The 17,202-nt window shown below is 48.1% G+C and overlaps 1 protein-coding gene across 5 annotated transcripts in view; it reads right to left on the bottom strand.

Annotated features, from left to right (window-relative positions):
• Nucleotides 1-17,202, bottom strand: part of LOC138489237 (AN1-type zinc finger protein 2A-like) — a 422,968-nt gene that overhangs the window by 261,458 nt on the left and 144,308 nt on the right. For all 5 annotated transcript variants that reach the window (XM_069616923.1, XM_069616925.1, XM_069616927.1 and 2 more), the window contains one exon: nt 6,126-6,198. In XM_069616923.1, coding sequence (XP_069473024.1) covers nt 6,126-6,198 — 73 coding nt within the window. The remainder of the gene's footprint in view (nt 1-6,125; nt 6,199-17,202) is intronic.

Raw genomic sequence — 17,202 nt, 5'->3', positions numbered from 1 at the left:
ATCCGCAGTGGTTTGGGGCCTTCCACCCTTTTCTGCAGCACCCCCAACTAGAATCATTTAGGTGCAGTCCCAATCACAGCAGGGGTCCGTGTCACTGGCTATCTGTGACCATGCTCTTATAGCCCTGCAGTTTGCCTTATTAGGACCCCGGCTGTTGCAGGCTCGCTTATGTGCCCGCCTTTCTTGGAGTCTCTTGTCCCAACAGTGGCACGGTACAGCCCAGGCGGCGCTCACCGCTTCCAATCCCTGTGTCTTGTCGGTATTCTGGGGCCTCTAATCAGCCCCACCACACAATGTGGCTTGTTTGTGCTGCATTACCATTCGCGCTGGGTCATCTCGTTTACTGGCTGCTGCTCTTGCCGTCCGGTGCACCGCAGCACGTCTTTCAGGATCCTTTTTGCTGTGCCTGTGTCCTACCCACTGCTACTTCCATTGTTTTCCATCCTCCGCCATCTTGATTCGCGCCGCAGGTCAATAACTACCAGCTACCTCGGATCGCGGATCACCGTCAGCGTTATGTATTAAGGCCTGGCTGCTAGCACCTCTCCCTAGACATGCGGCGGGCTCCCACGGGAGTGCTCTTCCTTTGTCACCACGACTGTTTCCTAAGGCAAAGAGGCAGCTTCACTGGTGTTGCCGCCAATTTGTATTCCCATATTTTGTTATGTCCACTCATCTTTATATGCACAGTGCGTTGCCTTCCCTTCAGGGTCAGTAGCATGCTTCCTTTTCACTGTAACGCGGTGCGGAGCTCCCACATTCGCCGTACTCTAGTTAGTCCGTGCTCTCAGAGTTGTCCACAGTGACCCAGAGGCTGCCTGCCTTTTCCTCTGCGTCGTAGCCAACCATGCAATGTGTTTAACTCCTGGGATACTGCATCAGTCCTTTCCTTCACTCGGCGAGACAATGTATCCCCACTCTGTGTACAACATTATTCCGCACTCCAGCAATCAGCCCTCTGCACGTCAGTTTCCATCTGCAGCCCTGCCGTCTGCCTTATCCTCCATCGGTTTTACGATGCAGCAGGTCTGCATTCCATGAGGGTTGGTGCTATACTTCGTTTCCCAGCGCTGCTCTGTACAGATTCCCCTTCGTTCTCAGCTGGGTGCCATTTTGTGTTCTTTGTCTCCGGGTCGCACTACCTTCTCCGGCTCGGTGTTTCCTTCTGCTAGTGCGTTTACAACGGACTTTCCACCGATGTGTACTCCTGGTATTCATGCTGCTGTTGCTCCAGGGCCACTTCACATATTAACATTAAACTGCCTATTTTCGGCCGGATCATGGACGGATCAGCAGTAGCACCCGGAGTGCACGTCCTAGCCCGTGGCCATGTAGCCACGCCCCCTCCATGATCCACTGCTTATGATATTTCTCCACCCTGTCATGATACAGTGGCAGGGCCTTGTACATGTGCTATTGGTGATTTTCCCCCCCCATGCTAGTGACGTCTATTTCTTACTAAGCAAGCAAAACCCCTGTACTGCACCGCACACGCTGTGGCTTGCTTGTAACCACAAAAACAAGTAAATCAACACCAGCCTTCATCGACTTTCCCTGCGCTCAAACACCGCTTCACAAAACCGTCCAGCACCATATCACACTGCGACGCACATAATTGCAGGCATTTTTAGGACCTGTTCCTTACCCACAAAGCACAAAATTAAAACAATAAGCTAAACTAGCAACCACCATTTGTCCCATTCCTACTACTTAAACAAGACCACTACCCTTAATTTTATATTCTTCCTTTAAATATAATATTCTGTGGTACCACCTTCCCTCCCCTTCCGAGGAGGTGCTCCCTGCCTTACCTTTGCCATACCTTATAATACTTTACCGAAACACTCCATTCATAATACGAATTTTAACTTAACAAATAACCCTAACCTCATCCATGTCGATGACCTTGCTCTCCACTTACTCACACCTTTCACACTTCCCCATGCATCTGTCCCCTACTTGTTATCACTTACAAGCGTTTACTTACATGTTCGTGCTCACCCGACCTCCTCAGTCACAGGATTCCAACGCTGACCTGCACTCTCCTCGGAGCCGCGGCCCACTTCAAAGAGCAGAGAGGACTTTTCTTAAAATTGCTCCTGTCAAACCACTAGAAACACGTGTTTTTTCAGGGTCGGTCGCTGTAGGTGGCCATGGATCCTTCTGGAGAATCGGTCTGGAAGCATCTGCAGGTACGTGGGATGAGGGGGGGGCACTGGGATCACATCGGGGTCACCAATTGAAGGCACGCCCCTGAACGCTCCCACCATAGAGAATACAACCCGCTTGGGAAGAAAGGCCCAAGTCGATCTTTTAAGGATAACAAGTTTAATCTCACACACACACATGAGAGCAACAGCAAATAACTCTGCTGCTAAGAACATTCTGCCGAAAAGTAGTACAAGCTGAAGTGACGCAATACATACAGTAAACACCCGCGCGGCTGATTGGATGGACCGCATATATGTACCTCCTTCATCCAAATGGCAGTTTATTGGTCCCAGCCCAGTCCGTCGGTCTTCCATCACGTGGGTGCTGCAGGGCTCATCTTACGTTGAAGGTCAGAAAACAAATTAATTATACTCCTACTCTACAGCTTGTTTTATCACTCATACTGTGCACTTGGTAGCTCTCAAGACAGACACAGGAGGTTCTTTGGCACTCTAACCTTCACACACACATTCCACTCGCTCCCTCCATCCGTGCTATCCGGCTCCAAGGTCTTCACCCTAGTTTTGAACTAGAATGTATTCCTCCCAGCACCTCGCAATACAAATTACATTATTGTCGCTCAACGATGTGCCCTGTCCGTCCTCTTTGAACATTTCAGGAGTTGTTACTTTGGGTTTGGTGGTGAAAGGACACCTGGTGTATTGGAATTTGGGGTTCTTAGGGTTTAGTCCGTTATATGGGCTGCAACTCGTGGTCACTCGGGAATGGGCCGGGTCGTGCTTTGGCCAATGAAAGATAACATGCACACCAGATGCCAGTCTCTGATCGCGGCATTGTTGGGCACATTGCTCTTGGGTGAGAGACATCTTTGCAACACTTTCAAGAACAATGAATAAACAGTGTGGCGGGTGGGAGTGCAAACTGTCCTCATGGGAGCTCGGGCATGACTGGAGATTTCTGTGACCTTGTGAATTTGGTCCTGGTGCATGTAATGCCGCATTTTCTGCGCAAACCTTCTCTTCTACATAGGATTATTAGTATCTACGCAAAATATCGATACCGCAAAGTAGCGATGCCGGCCACACCATGTAGCTACTGTAATTGATTATATCTAGTAATTGGTTATATTTTGGGGCCTGCTGGACAGAAGGCATCCCTCTCACTGTCCCCCCTGGCTCATTCCAGTGCCTGGAATGCATCTCACCTTTCTTTAAAGCACCAGGGTGGTGGGGGGCTGCCCCCTTCCCAACACATTCAACTGGTCTGCGTTAGGTAAAGTTTGAATGCAGTACCCTCTGGGACCACTACAAGCAACTAGGACTACAGGTGTAAGCAAACAAACCTTTGTCATAAGTCTGTACTACACAGTTTTGGTAGTGGAGCTAAGCAGCCAGGTTTATCTCAAGAGGGGAATGTGAGCAGTGATGTTACACAGAGGTCTACTATCACAGGTGTTCAAATAAACTCTTACACTCAAGGTTTTTTTGATAAATACTTATTAATTTATTTATCTGTCAGTTATAAAACATTCATAAGAAGGAGGCAATTGTATAACACACAAATATACGTCAATACTATTTCAGAATACTTTTCAAATGGAGTATAACGGCAAAGATTATTAGAACATGAAAGTTACAATTATTCTTAGACAGTGTAGATATTTTGAGTTCACCAGAAGAGTCAATTCAATAGGCTAGGCCAAAGTCAATGGGCTAAAGTCTTGGATAGGATAAAGCGGTTCTGGTAGATAAACGGAAAAGTCTCTGCACAAGTTCTCCGAAGTAGTTTTTAAGAAGGAGAATCATATGTTGTGACTCAAGCGGATCAGGCCTGGGAGTTGCAAAAGTTTCAAGCACTTTCACAGCGAGAGTTAAGTACTCTCAGTCTGATTTCACAGTACCTTACAATGAAGAAAAAGATGCAGCTGATGACTTCTGATCCTGGCAGTTCCTGCAGATCTCGCTGTTCCTGTAACTCAGTCTTGGGGACAAGAGAAAGGACTTTGGGAGGACTCCTGCACTGCACTGGGACTGGTCAAAAAGCTTGCAACTAGCAAACTTCAATTTCGATGGCTGTAAGTAACGCACACAAGCCGGTGTCCCTCTCCCTGGTTATACGGTTTCCTGCAGCACTCTTCAACCAGCTCCAAGATAGGAATACAGGTGGCTTACTGTCGAGTTGATTGGTCCCACCAACTCAAAGGGAGAAGTCGTCCTTAGCAGGGCTTCTCTGTCGAAATGAACTTAGCGATTCGGACCTGCAGCAGGGCGGTGTCCAGTTAAAGTACCGAATTCAAAAGGATTGAATGCCAAAGGTGAGAGTCAATTTGACCTAAAACAAAAGGGTCGATTTTATTTATTTTTTTAATACTTTTTTTTGGGTTTCCGTTTTGGAAAAAAAAGTGTAATAATTCAACCCTTTAGTTTTCGGTCCTTTTGATTCGATCCTTTGCATTCGAAACTTTATAACCCAGCAGGGCATCACCAGGCAAACCAACGGTCCAGGAGTTGCAGCAGCCGTCCTCTTCAAGCTAGTCTTCAGTTCTTTCGTTCCAATGGTCGACTCTGCCTTCCAAGCCAAGAGACTCAGCTTTTATTCAGTTCTCTCCCATTCATGCCAGCCTAGCTGTCACTCACCCAGCAGGGTGGCTGTCCTTGCCAGAAAGTCAGCCAGCGAATCACCACAGAGTGCATTTGGGTAAGCACAGGGAGTTTTGGGCACCTCCCTCGGTTCCTGCCCACCCCAGACACTCGGGCGCCAGAGGCGGTCTTCACTCCTGAAGCCCGCCAAAGGCAAATGAACAAAGGGACCAAACCTGGTTTGGTGCACAGAGATGAACTCTAGAAGGACCTTTCCACAAATAAATGGCGAAAAAAGACCGGGACCTGTTTTTACAGAGGGGGCTCAGACGCCATCTTGAAAAACATGGCTCCCGCGATTTAACGTTACCAGAGCTTTGAATAGTTTGCGGTCGGGTAGAATCATGGTAGTTTGTTGTAAAACCACTGCCACCAGCCATTCTGAGAGGAAAGGGTAGCATTTGACTGCTACATGAGTATCTAGACCCAGGGGATACTAAGTAACCCCTCCAGCACTCTATTGTAAGATAGGGTGTGCTGTATCTAGGAATTTAAAAGACTAGTAAAGACAATTTCACTGGGAGACAGTAGTTTAGCCCAGAGAAGGTAGGTAAACCTGAAAGGCTTCCCTGTGCCACTGCACCGATGGTGCTGTGTGACACAAATGAAAAGATGATACCTATGAGTTGTTTAGACTCCATAACCAAAGAAAACACAAGAGTAAAACACACATCAAAATACATGAGTGGGAAAAAGGGTCACACTCTCTCCAGGTAAAAAAATCAAGTCCTCAAAATCCAGCAAAGTTGGTGGGGGTCTCTAAGGTGAAGGGTATTAGCACATTTTTGAGAATTCTCCCTAACAGCCTGAAAAGTCGACACTGTGCCAAAGTCGTACCAGCCACCAACAGTCTACATTTTGTCAACCCTGGCCCTCAGGCTGAGCACCATTTCACTAAGATGCTCCCTTCCAACTACAGAATTCTCTTTTCAAATAGGAAGGCATTCTGTGAAATGCTTGCATTCAATGGATTTTGGGTATCACCTGAAATGTCTCCATTCTGTCTAAGCTTGGGCTGTCTCTAAGTAAATGATTATGGCATCACCAAAGATATCTGGTCTATGTAAACTTCTTGCCTACACCCAAATCATGCTTTCCAAATCAACAACCGTAGCTTGCTCAACTATCTAAAAGGCTGACTGCGAGCCTTCAATCTAGGGAACCAAAGATAGCGTATATTTTCAGACAGTCATGCTTCCCTGTGATCACCAAATCGTAGCTGTATCCTTCACCTTACGGTTTCCATTGGCTTTTCTGTATCAGGAGAAGCAAACATTCTTTTTGTGCTAGGAGACAGATATTGGTAGCACTTACCAATCCATTCTGGAGGTCGGCTGCCGTAGATACAGCGGTAGGAGGCGGCTGGGTTGGACCAGGGTCACTCACTCTGTGGAACAAAGGGACAGTATTAAAGAGAAATGTCCCCTTTACATTTCTGAAATAAGTGTTCGACAGGCATTTGCTTTTCTACAGCTGTTGATTTTGACAAAAAAGTTATTATAGCAGTGCTCTACTGGAACAGATTACTTCTTTGGCCATCTTGACGCCATCCACCATAATGCCATCACTGTACAAACTACTCCAGTGCATGAAGCAGTCATAATGCACTATTGAAAAGAGCCTTTTTTTCCAACTAGGCTGGACAGAGGAGCTCTAGTAGACTAACAGCTGGGAGACTGAATATTCTTGCTGTATGAATGGGCAGGTTACCAGTAGTCTTCAGGGACTGGATGTTAGAATGATGTTCCTAGGCCGAACAGAGGAAAATTCATCAACACCTAGGCTGCAGGACTTCACCGTAGATGCCAGATTCTTACATGGATATACACAGTGAATTAGTTCAAGGCTCAACTCTTAGGTGGGAATCAAGGTTGTAAAAAGGAACAAACAATACCGAATTGTCCACACAATATATTGTAAATACATTATTTGGCAGTGACTACACTTTCAAGGATTCAGAGTCCAAATGCAAACATACAGAATGTTTTTAGAATGGAGGCAAAACACTTTATATTCAAATGGGAAAAGGACTAGAAGAAAGCTTCACAGTTTGGATCTGTCAAACTAGTGCCAGTACAATTCTTGCCCAAAGTTGTTGGCAGTGCCAATGTAACTGAAGGCCAAAGGGAATCATTGCAGTTATAAGGTAACAGAGCTGTCAAAGTCATGGTGCAACAAGAAAGGGGTAGCACCTTCAGGCATCAATCCCCAGCCAAGGGCCAGGAGGCAAGTATGATGGGTGAAATTGCTGGACTGTTTGGCCAAACGTGATGCAGTGGGACAGTGCCGCTACTTTAGTAAACAGGATTCTGTCAGTTTTCAAGGGATGCAGCAGTGGCTCAGCGGTTTGTCATCAGGTAACCCTGGTATTCCCAGAGTCCTAGGCGATTATGCAAACTGAAGAACAAATATGTAAGCAATCCAACTCTTCACTTGACCTTGCTCTTCTCTGTCAAGCAATCATTACTCTGATCGCCTCCAGTCGCCTCTTTCAAACATGGACTCATATTCTCTCTTTCTCCTGATGAATGGCAACTCTTATGTCATCCCTTTCGGGCTAGTGATTTGGCTTCATAATTTACCTTTAAGGTTACCCCTCCTGTGCTCAGCTTTTACTATTGCCTCTTCTTTCCCCCTCTCATTCTGCTTGTATGTCCTCATTTCCCCCATTCTCCAACTCTTGACACAGCTCTTTTGTCTCGAGACCATCCAACTTCAGCCCCCTTTGATCCCATTGCTTCCTCTTATTTCCAAAGTCTATTGCCTTATCTTACTGCACTTTTCAATGTCTCTTGTCCTCATCTTTTCCTTCTTGGTTTAAGCACACTCCTATTCTCCCTATCCTTAACAAAAACTTCACTTGATCCTTCTCTCCCTTCCAATTTCCGCCCTACATTCCTTCTTCCTCATATTTCTAAGCTCATGGAGCGCCTTGTCCATTCTCAAGTCCCTTCCGTCTCGATTTGTCAGCTGCCTTTGATACTGTTGACCACTTCTTTTCTCCCTCTCCCGTCTCTCTGGGGTGGATCGGAATTGGTTTAAGTCCTACTTGTCTAACCGCACTTACTCTGTTTCTCTGGCTGCCAAATCCTCCACTACTCTCCATCTTAATCACAGCGTCACCCAAAGCTTGGTTCTGGGCCCTCTTTCCCCCCTGTATACCTGCCCTCTCACCTCCATAATTTCCTCCTTTGGGCTGTCGCACTATCTCAATGCCGACACTTGGCTTTTTTCTATCCCTTTCTGCATTCACCTCCTCCATTCACTCTACCTTGAATTCGTGCCTTCTTGCCATCCAATCTTGGATGGCTGACCAACATTAAGGCCAAGGTTTTTTTCTTCCCTGCTTCAACTATTCCTCCTCTCTTGCCTCCTACTTCGGTCTCCTTTCACCCATCTACTCTACCTATTTATCCATCTTCCCGCAATCTGTGTGCACTTGGATTCCTCTATTGCCTTTACTTTGCACATCTCATCTCTTTCTCAGGGTTTATCTATGGTTTACTTTTTAACATTCTTTACGCCTGGCCTTTTCTCACATTTCATGTTTCCAAGATGCTAATTTACTCACTTATCTTTTCTCATCTACTACTCCTCATTTAGCTTTGGACTCCCTGTCTCAGGTCTATTCGTCTCCTGAATTCACTTTCACCTTGAGACGCCATCTCTTCTGCGGTTGCCTTTTCACTGTCGTCTTGAGTTTAACTTTCTTTGCCTTGTTTTCAAGTCTTCATAATCTTGCCCACCCAATCTCTTCCTTCATATCATTTTACTCTCCCACCGCTCCTTGTCTCAATTCCTATCAACAGTTCCCGGTCCACCTTGTGCTCTGTCCCACTACTGCTATTTCTCCCTCTTGGCTACACTACACTGGAATACACTCACTTTCTCTACGCTCACGCTTTCTCGACACTTTCTGCCTACCCACATTTCAGCTCTGGCCTTGAAGACCATCTACTCTCCTCCTAGCATTGGTTTATGATGCCATCACCCAACTGATTTGCACTGTTTTGTAAATATTTTTGTTAGGTGCTTTGGCGTAAAGCACTTTATAAATGCAAATAAAATGCATACTGTGATGCTGGAAAGGCCTTTTGGAAGGTCAGGGTATCCTAGTCCTGGTCTTTCCACTTCTGTGTGTGTTTTCTGTATGTTTTCTGCCACTGAGGTCCAGCCTGGACCTGTGGCAGTGCAGCTCATTTTTCCTTTTAGTGAACACCACCTATGGGATACCCTTATGGCACCCAAGTGTGGGGGTACACCCCTGTACACCGTGTGTGTGTTGGGACACATGTGCATTGCCCACCCACAGAGCAGGGTGTGTGCTGGTGGCAGCTACATGCTGACTTGGAAGTGGCTCAGAGTGTCCTCCGTTTTTGGAACACCCAGTCCCTGCCATACGAATCGATGGATTCAAGATGCCACTGTAGCCTCTTGGTTTCTATTGCCTTTAAACCTGGTTTCCCCAAAGTCCTGACTCTGTCCCCTTCTTCCTTACTGGCTGTAGGGTGCAAAGACCATATATGGCTGTGGGACTGCCTCCTGTCAGACTGTGCCGTCAATGAATTCCTAATAAGAGGCACAATGGACCTTATGGCCTCTTGGTTTCTACTGCCTTTTACCTTGTTTCCCAAAGTCCTGGGAAGCCCTGACTCTTGCCCTTCCTCCTGAATGGCTGTTGGGTGGAAACTCCATACATGTCTGTTGCCCCCCCCCTCCACTCCACTCCACTCCACTCCACCCCCCCCCCCTGTCTGGCTGTTGGGTGGTAATACCATGTATGGCTTTTGGGCCGCCTGGCTCAGCCTCAGTGAATGGGGAACAAATGTGTATTACTAAGGGCCTCTCACTCACCAATTTATTCTGAAACTGAATCTAAAACCTGAAGCTTGAATCCTGGGCACAGTCGGAGGAGGGAGTCTGCAGCTTGTGATCGCAGTTCAAGGGTGTCGATTGAACTTCTATTGGGTTTGAAAAACGCCCATCTAATCCTAGTCTAAAGGTGGGAGCAGGCTACGACCATCAAATAACCATCAAATAACGCAGTCACAGAAGAGTCTTTTCAAAATAAAAGGGCCTATTCTAATAGACCTATTGCCAATCCTTACTGCCAAATACAAATAGTGTGGGAAACAATGTTGTGCAAAAGAAGTGTTCCTAAAATGATAAGTCGGGATATTCAAGCCGTTGGCTTCCCTTCCCCACGTTTTCAGACTGGGACAAGGCGGTACACTAGAGCTTAGCACATGCTCTTGGCTTCCTAGCACGAGGATGCAGTTAAAGATTTTACATCAGGGCCTTCTGTGCCAAAGTCTCTTTGCCATCCAAAGACCTATTTCAGAGGGCCTGATGCAACACGACAAAACATTTAAGTTCCTTTTCTTTCAGGAATCTCGGGTAATTTACTGTTTACCCCGAGTCCCCGTCCGCCAGACCCACTTTAACACAAAATCTTCAATTGGTCTCCCTCTGCCTGGCTCGGACCAAATTCATGTACTGTTGCAAACTTTCTCTATTTCATCAAAATAAATCGAAGACTTTCAATTGTGCACAGGATTTTGCTTGACCCGTCACAGGACTACTTCTATTAACATTTATTCTTTCTCTTTCAATTGGTCTCCCTCCACTGGGCTCAGACCAAATATATCTACTTTTGTCACTTCTCAGCTAGATACCTTACAGGGACCTTTGATTGAGCACCCACGCAGTGCCGGACCACTCTGTCAAAGGTATTGTAGCTTGCTTTAAAGTTCAATCACTCAGCAGTTCAACTTCACTTGCGTCTCTTATCATATGCATTTTAACTATGTTCGTTCCAGCGCTAGCCATACAATGCTGCTGCTTGCAATCTTGGCTTCAACACAGACTGGTTTTGTATCGGTCTACCCAACTCACCGGCTGTGTTGATTTCACTGAAGCGGCTTTGTTCTTGGAGCGAAGGACGGTACCACAGGGGCTGATAATTCTCCACGCCTTGATTGACACAGGAGGGTCCCGAGTGTGACCTAAGGGGGAGACATGCGGCCACTCTGGGCACGTGCGCCTGTGGTGGCGCTTTGCACCCCCTCTGTGGCCGACGGACGCCCACCGGGGCGCAGCTGTACTGGGGTGATCCACCTGCCAGCACCATACGGGGTCAGACCATGACCCGCAAGGGTCCGACAAGAACTACTGCTGCCCCCCCCCCTCCTGTGAGGAGAGGGCCGCTTCTGGGGGCTCGAGCATGGAGAGCTGACCGTGCCGCTGGCAGGTTGGCGGTCTGCTTTCCAGTGCCGGAGGTGCATTTGATCCTGCCCTCGATCGCCGCAGGCTCCACATCAGAGGGGCTACGGTCCCTCCTCCTCAAGACTGCACCAGTTCAACGCCAGCCAGGGATCGGCACTGTGCCACACCGGCACTGCTGGCCTTCCGTTGTCCAGACCGCATTTGAACATCCAGCGCCATACTAGCGGTGTTCCTGCTCTGGGGTGAAGCGAGAGATTAGCCCGAATAGCCGCACCGGCTCCCGAGCCTGCTAGATGTCCCCTGCAGGAGTCCCCGGAGTGTAACCACAGCCCGACAACACTCTCCCACATGGATGCACGGGGGCCCTCATACCACTGACGCAGTATTACGTGGAGTGCAATAATATCTGTGGCTGGAACGGGTGCCGGGCTCCGCGCACGATCGGCTGGCCGCGGCCTGCTGCCAGCTTGAACCGAGACCTACGAGCTGTCGAGGTCCCAGGAGACTGCACACCATGATCGAGCTGCATGCCTGGGCACCGCTGATGGCAGGGGTGGACACCGAGGCCCATCAACACTCGTCTACTATAAGTGGGGGACAACAGCATTACAAGATTTCCCTCCTTGCATGGGTTTGCCCAACACAGGTCTACGTAAATACTACGGCTACGACACTGGTCCTGCAATTGCCGCCTGCTTCAACTACCCAAGTGAGTGCCGAAAATACAGGGACCCCAGCCGGCGCCCCCTAAGATAGATTCTACAGGAACTGCCATTACTTACCTTTGCAGCCCTATATTTCCCTCTGCAATACTGGCTGACCTGTTGGGCCTCCCCCCTGCACTGGCTGGGACCGCAGATTACTCCTGCAGTCACCCAGGGGCCACCACGCACTGTGAGGACACTTGTGCATGGCTAAATGCCATCCGGACCACGCCCATGAAACTCCACCGTTGCCACATGCACAGAGAAGTGTGGCCTTCTCCTCTAGGTTATTGGCAAGTGCGACTGACCTGGTAATTTTCACATGCTCCAATAACAGCCAGGCCTGACTGAAGATCCACTGCGCGGCCCCACCGCAGCCTGGCTACAGTGCCACATTGGTCTCAGCTCCGACCACACTACACCTTGGGACCTTCGATATTCTCAAGGAATAATTGCCAGCTGCACCCCATGATACTCCTCTGAGCACACATACCTACCCCTTTTACTAATAAGTAGCCACCACCTCCAGTGAGGAATCCATTGCCGGATCCTGCGCAGGGGACCGGAAAAGCAAACTGTCCACATACCAAGACCAAAGGTGCCCGGGAAGGAAGGAAAACCATAACCATGGGCAATTTTACAAAGTCAACACCTTGATCAGAGCAAGGCCAGCCAGCACTGGGTCAGCACGACATCCCCATACCCGTCTCCATACCGGCCCAGATTTCACCAGCATGATGGAGGCAATGGCCAAGAACTTTGCGGCCATACATGAAAAACTGGATGACATCAATGCCAATGTGGCCTCCTTAGGAACCCAGCTGGCCCACAAGGGTGCCAGAATCACAGATGCGGAGACTCGAATCAGAGACTTTGAAGACAGGCTGCACACACTTCAAGACACGGTAGCGATCCCTACCCGAGATATGAAGTCAGTTAAAAGCAAGTGCGACGATCTTGAATCCCGCTCACGTAGGAATAATATCTGGAAAGTCTGGGTACCCGAAGACGCACTTGCGGGTAAAATGGAACTAGCTACCAAAAACCTACTTAAAGACCTCTTGGGGAACCCTGGGCTCACACCCTTCATCGCGGTAGAACGCACCCACCGAGCACTGGCCAAGCACCCCAAGCCTGGAGACTTCGCCAGACACATTATCGCAAAGATGCTATTCTTCCGAGATAGAGATCACTTACTTCAACTTGCCTGGGGAAAAGAAAAAAAAAATAAAGACCAGAGGCTGGGCTCCCAAACCATACAAATTTTCCCGACTTCTCCACCGGAGTACAACAGGAGCGACACCAGTTTTTGGGGGTGAAAAAAATGCTAAGGGAGAGGAATATTCAATATGCAATGCTGTTCCCAGCACGCCTCAAACTCAATTTCAGGGGTAAACTCTACATCTTCACCGTCCCTGAGGAGGCGGTGAAATTCATCGAAGCACAAATGCCTGTGAATAATCGTGCCGACGACTGAAAGGAAGACGTCCAAGCGGACTAAGGATACCTGCACACACTGCTCCATTAGTACATTCTGTTCTCCTTATCATGAGCTGATAGTGGCACACAAACACTCTAGCCGCCTCCCATATGTTTCAAAGTTGGGTATATCACCCTAGAACTTATACTGGTGACTGTGCGGTAACAATGCACCCCCCATGCAGCTGCAATGGTTAAATTGAAGGTTGTTAGTCTCTGGTCCCTATTGGACCTCCCGAGTTGGTGAGTCAAGTTGGGGTAGGCTGATCGATGACGAGATTGTGGGGTGGGATGCATAGACTGCCTGGTTGGGGTGGGCAGTGAGGGAGTGTGGCGGGGGTCTCCAAGTTGTGGTGAGCAAAAACTAAAATAGCAGAGGCAGTACGGCAACATGCATGTTTTATACTGAACAGATGTACACCGGATATCATGTCTGTTACATACAAGGACGCAGAATTTGGGATCTCTCCTGAATGGTGGGATGGCAACCAAGTTAATGTCATGGAATGTGAGAGGAGTAAGCAACGTTACTAAGGTGCGCAGAATCATTGCATATGCACAAAGACGGGGTAAAGATAATACTCATGCAGGAGAGACATGCTACGAAACACATGGCGGCTGGTCTGGCCCTATCTTTGGACCTAACCGTTACTACACCACCTTCTCAACACAGGCAAGGCGGGTACTGACGCTAATTCACAAATCGATCAGATTTACACCGAAAAAGAATTACATAGACCCCGAAGGCAAATATATAATCCTGCATTGCATAATTGCAGTTAGGGAGTGTTAAGGAGAATTCTCAAGAATGTGCTAATTTCCCTTACCTTGTGAGACCTCCAGCAACTTTGTGGGATTTCTAGGATTTATATTTTTACCTGGAAAGAGTGTGAGCCTTTGATTCCCACTCTCGTATTTTGATGTATGTTTTACTCTGGTGTTCTTTGGTTATGGAGTTTTAGATAACCCCATAAGGCATCTTTTTATTGTTGTGTCACAGCACCTTTAGTGGAGTGGCACAGGGGTGTCCTTTGGACTCCCCAAGGTTTAAATACCTTCTCTGGGATGAACTACTGTTCCCCAGAGAATGTAAAGTTAAAATTGACTCTACTAGTCTTTAAATTCATAGACCCAGTACGCACCATCTTATAATGGAGTGCTGGAGGGGTTACCTAGTATGCCCTGTGTCTAAACACGCTTGTAGCAGTCAAATGCTACCCGTTCCTATTGAAATGGCTGGTGGCAGTGGTTTTAGAATGAACTACCATGAATTTTCCCGGCCGCGAACACCGGTAGCTAAAAATCAGGGTAGCCATGTTTTTCAATATGGTGTACAAGACCCCTCTGTAAAAACAGACTCTGGTCATCTTTTTTCGGCGTTTCTTTGTGGAAACGTCCTTCTTGTTTTTAAATCTGCGTGCCAATACAGGTTTGGTCCCTTTGTTCGATGCCCTCTGGCGGGCTCCAGTGCTGAAGCCCTCCTCTGGCACCCGAGTGTCTGGGGTGGACAGGATGTGAGGGAGGTGCCCGAAACTCCCTGTGCTTAGTCTCCTAGGAGACCCAAATGCGCTCTGGCGTGATTGGCTGGCTGACTGTCCAGCAAGGACAGCCAACCTGCTGGGTGAGTGGCAGCTAGGCTGGAATGAATGGGAGAAAACTGTTTAAAAGGTGAGTCTCCAGGACTGGAAGTCAGAGTTAACCACAGGAACGAAAGAACCGAAGCTGGAAGAGGACAGCTGCTGCAACCACTGGACCGTTGGTTTGTCCGGTGGAGCCCTGCTGCAACCCTGAATTGCCAGGTCTCCAATCCATAGAGAGAGAAGCTCCTTCAAAGACAGCTTCTCCCTTTGAGTTGGTGGGACCAATCAACTCAGCAAACGCCTGGATACCATTCTTTGTGGTGGTTAAGGTTAACCAGGGGGAAGGACACCAGTTTGTGTTTGAAAGCCACAGCTATTTGAGCTGAAGTGACGCCATTTTGTTTGCTCAGACGACGATCCTGTGCAGTGCAGGATTCACCCGATGTCCTCCCTCTTGTCCCCATGACTGAGGCTCAGGAAGACCTGCAGGACCTGCCAGGAACCAACGTCTTCTGCTGCATATTTTAGCTCCACTTTAAAAGGTACTGTGTTATATGGTTGAGAGATCCCAACTCTCGCGGTGGTAGTTTGTGCAACTTTCCCAACTTGCAGGTATAATCAGCTTGTGACCCGACATATCTTGCTTTATCGTCTGAACTACTTCTAAGAAACCTTTACAAAGACTTCTCCATTTGTACCAGAACTGTGCTATCCTATCCAAGAACACTAGACTATTGACTTTGGCCTGGCCTATTGAATCGAATTGACCCTCCTGGTACATTGAACCTTTGCATTATCTAAAAAGTGTTTTCTAACCCTTTATACAAGCCTATGCTTTTTATTCTGATTTAAAAGTATTGAAGTGCTATTTGGCTCCTTTTCCAGGGGAGCGCCAACTGTCTTTATCACTTAGAGTTTGATACTCTAGTATATTGGTGTTAATATTGAGTTGATTTCTACTGGTAAAAGTTTTCTAAATAACTGTGTAAATAAATGTTTAAGTATTTTTCACCAAGAACCCTTGAGTGTAAGTATCTACTTGAACCCCTGTTTTTGTGATACCTCTGTGTAACTGCTTTTACTGCTCACATTTCCTCTTGAGATAAGCCTGGCTGCTCAGCTCGCTACCAAAAGTGTGTGGTACAGACTTATACCAAAGGTCGGTTTTTGCTTACACCTGTAGAAACTGAAAACGCGAGCTGCCAGCAGCAAACTTCAGGTACTTTCATTTCATGTGCCGATTCATCCAAAGCACAGAAAGTAAGCATCCTGTAGGTCCAGGGACACCAACCAGTCCTGAAGTCGAAGGGCGTGGAGGACCTGAGAAAGAGTGACCACCTTGAACATGTCCTTCCTGAGGAGTTTTTTCAACCAATGCAAGTCCAAGATGGGTCTCAATCCCCAGTCTTTCTTTGGAATCCAAAAATATGGGGAATATCATCCCTTGTTACACTCCGCTACAGGCACTAGTTCTATAGCGCCTTTCTCCAGCAGGGTCAAGATTTCCTGCACAAGGAGCGGATCCGGAGGCTTCAAAGAGACAGTCCCCGGTGGATTGTCGTGAGGCCGCTTTAGGAAGGGAAGGCAGAAGCCGTGGGCTATTGTATCCAGAACCGGCTATTGTATCCAGAACCCACGCATCCGAAGTAATAGCTCGCCATTCTTCGAGATGCTGAGACAGTCTGCCCCCAACTGGCGCACAATAGAACATGGCCTCAGTTGTTTTGGAGCGGCAGCGCCTGAAGGAAAAGAGGCAGCTGCCTGAGCGGCTTTGGCACCTCTATTTCCCCAACCACCACAGGTACTTTTACGTTGACCCCTTTGACTGGCAGCTCCTCGCGTCCTACCAAAAGAGGAGTAGTAACGAAAGTAACCTCCCCTCCACTGCTGTCCTCTAGGATGAAAAGGCGGAGGTTGACGCACAGCTGCGCTCAAAGATTTAGCAGCAGCTTTTGAGGTCGGCAACCTCTCAAGGCACTCGTCAGCCTTGCTGCCAAACAAATGCGTGCCATCAAAGGGCATGTTCAAAAGACGGGCTTGTACATCCTGAGCAAAACCAGACTTCCGCAACCATGCAAACCTGTGTATAATGGTGCTCGCAGCCATGGACCGGCTAACACTGTCGGCCGTGCCCAATCCCGACTGAAGGGATTCACACATAGCATCCTTGCCATCTTGCATGAGAGCAAGGAACCAATCTTGCTAAGGCAAGAGTGGAGTTGGCCGACTTCAGCGCCATACTCCCCGCAGAAAACACCTTGCGTGCACAACCATCTAAGCGTTTGTCGTCCCTATCAGGAGGGATGGAAGGGTACGCCGCCTACCTCGAGGTGGCCGTAGCTGCCTGAACCACCAAACTCTCGGGAGTGGGGTGAGAGGAAAGGTAGATGGGGACGCTACTGG

The sequence above is a fragment of the Ambystoma mexicanum genome, chromosome 9 (genome assembly GCF_040938575.1).
Source record: "Ambystoma mexicanum isolate Mex_15411 chromosome 9, UKY_AmexF1_1, whole genome shotgun sequence".
Taxonomy (NCBI): Eukaryota; Metazoa; Chordata; class Amphibia; order Caudata; family Ambystomatidae; genus Ambystoma; species Ambystoma mexicanum.
Note: the sequence above shows the minus strand (reverse complement) of the source record. Positions and strands in the feature narration are given on the sequence as shown.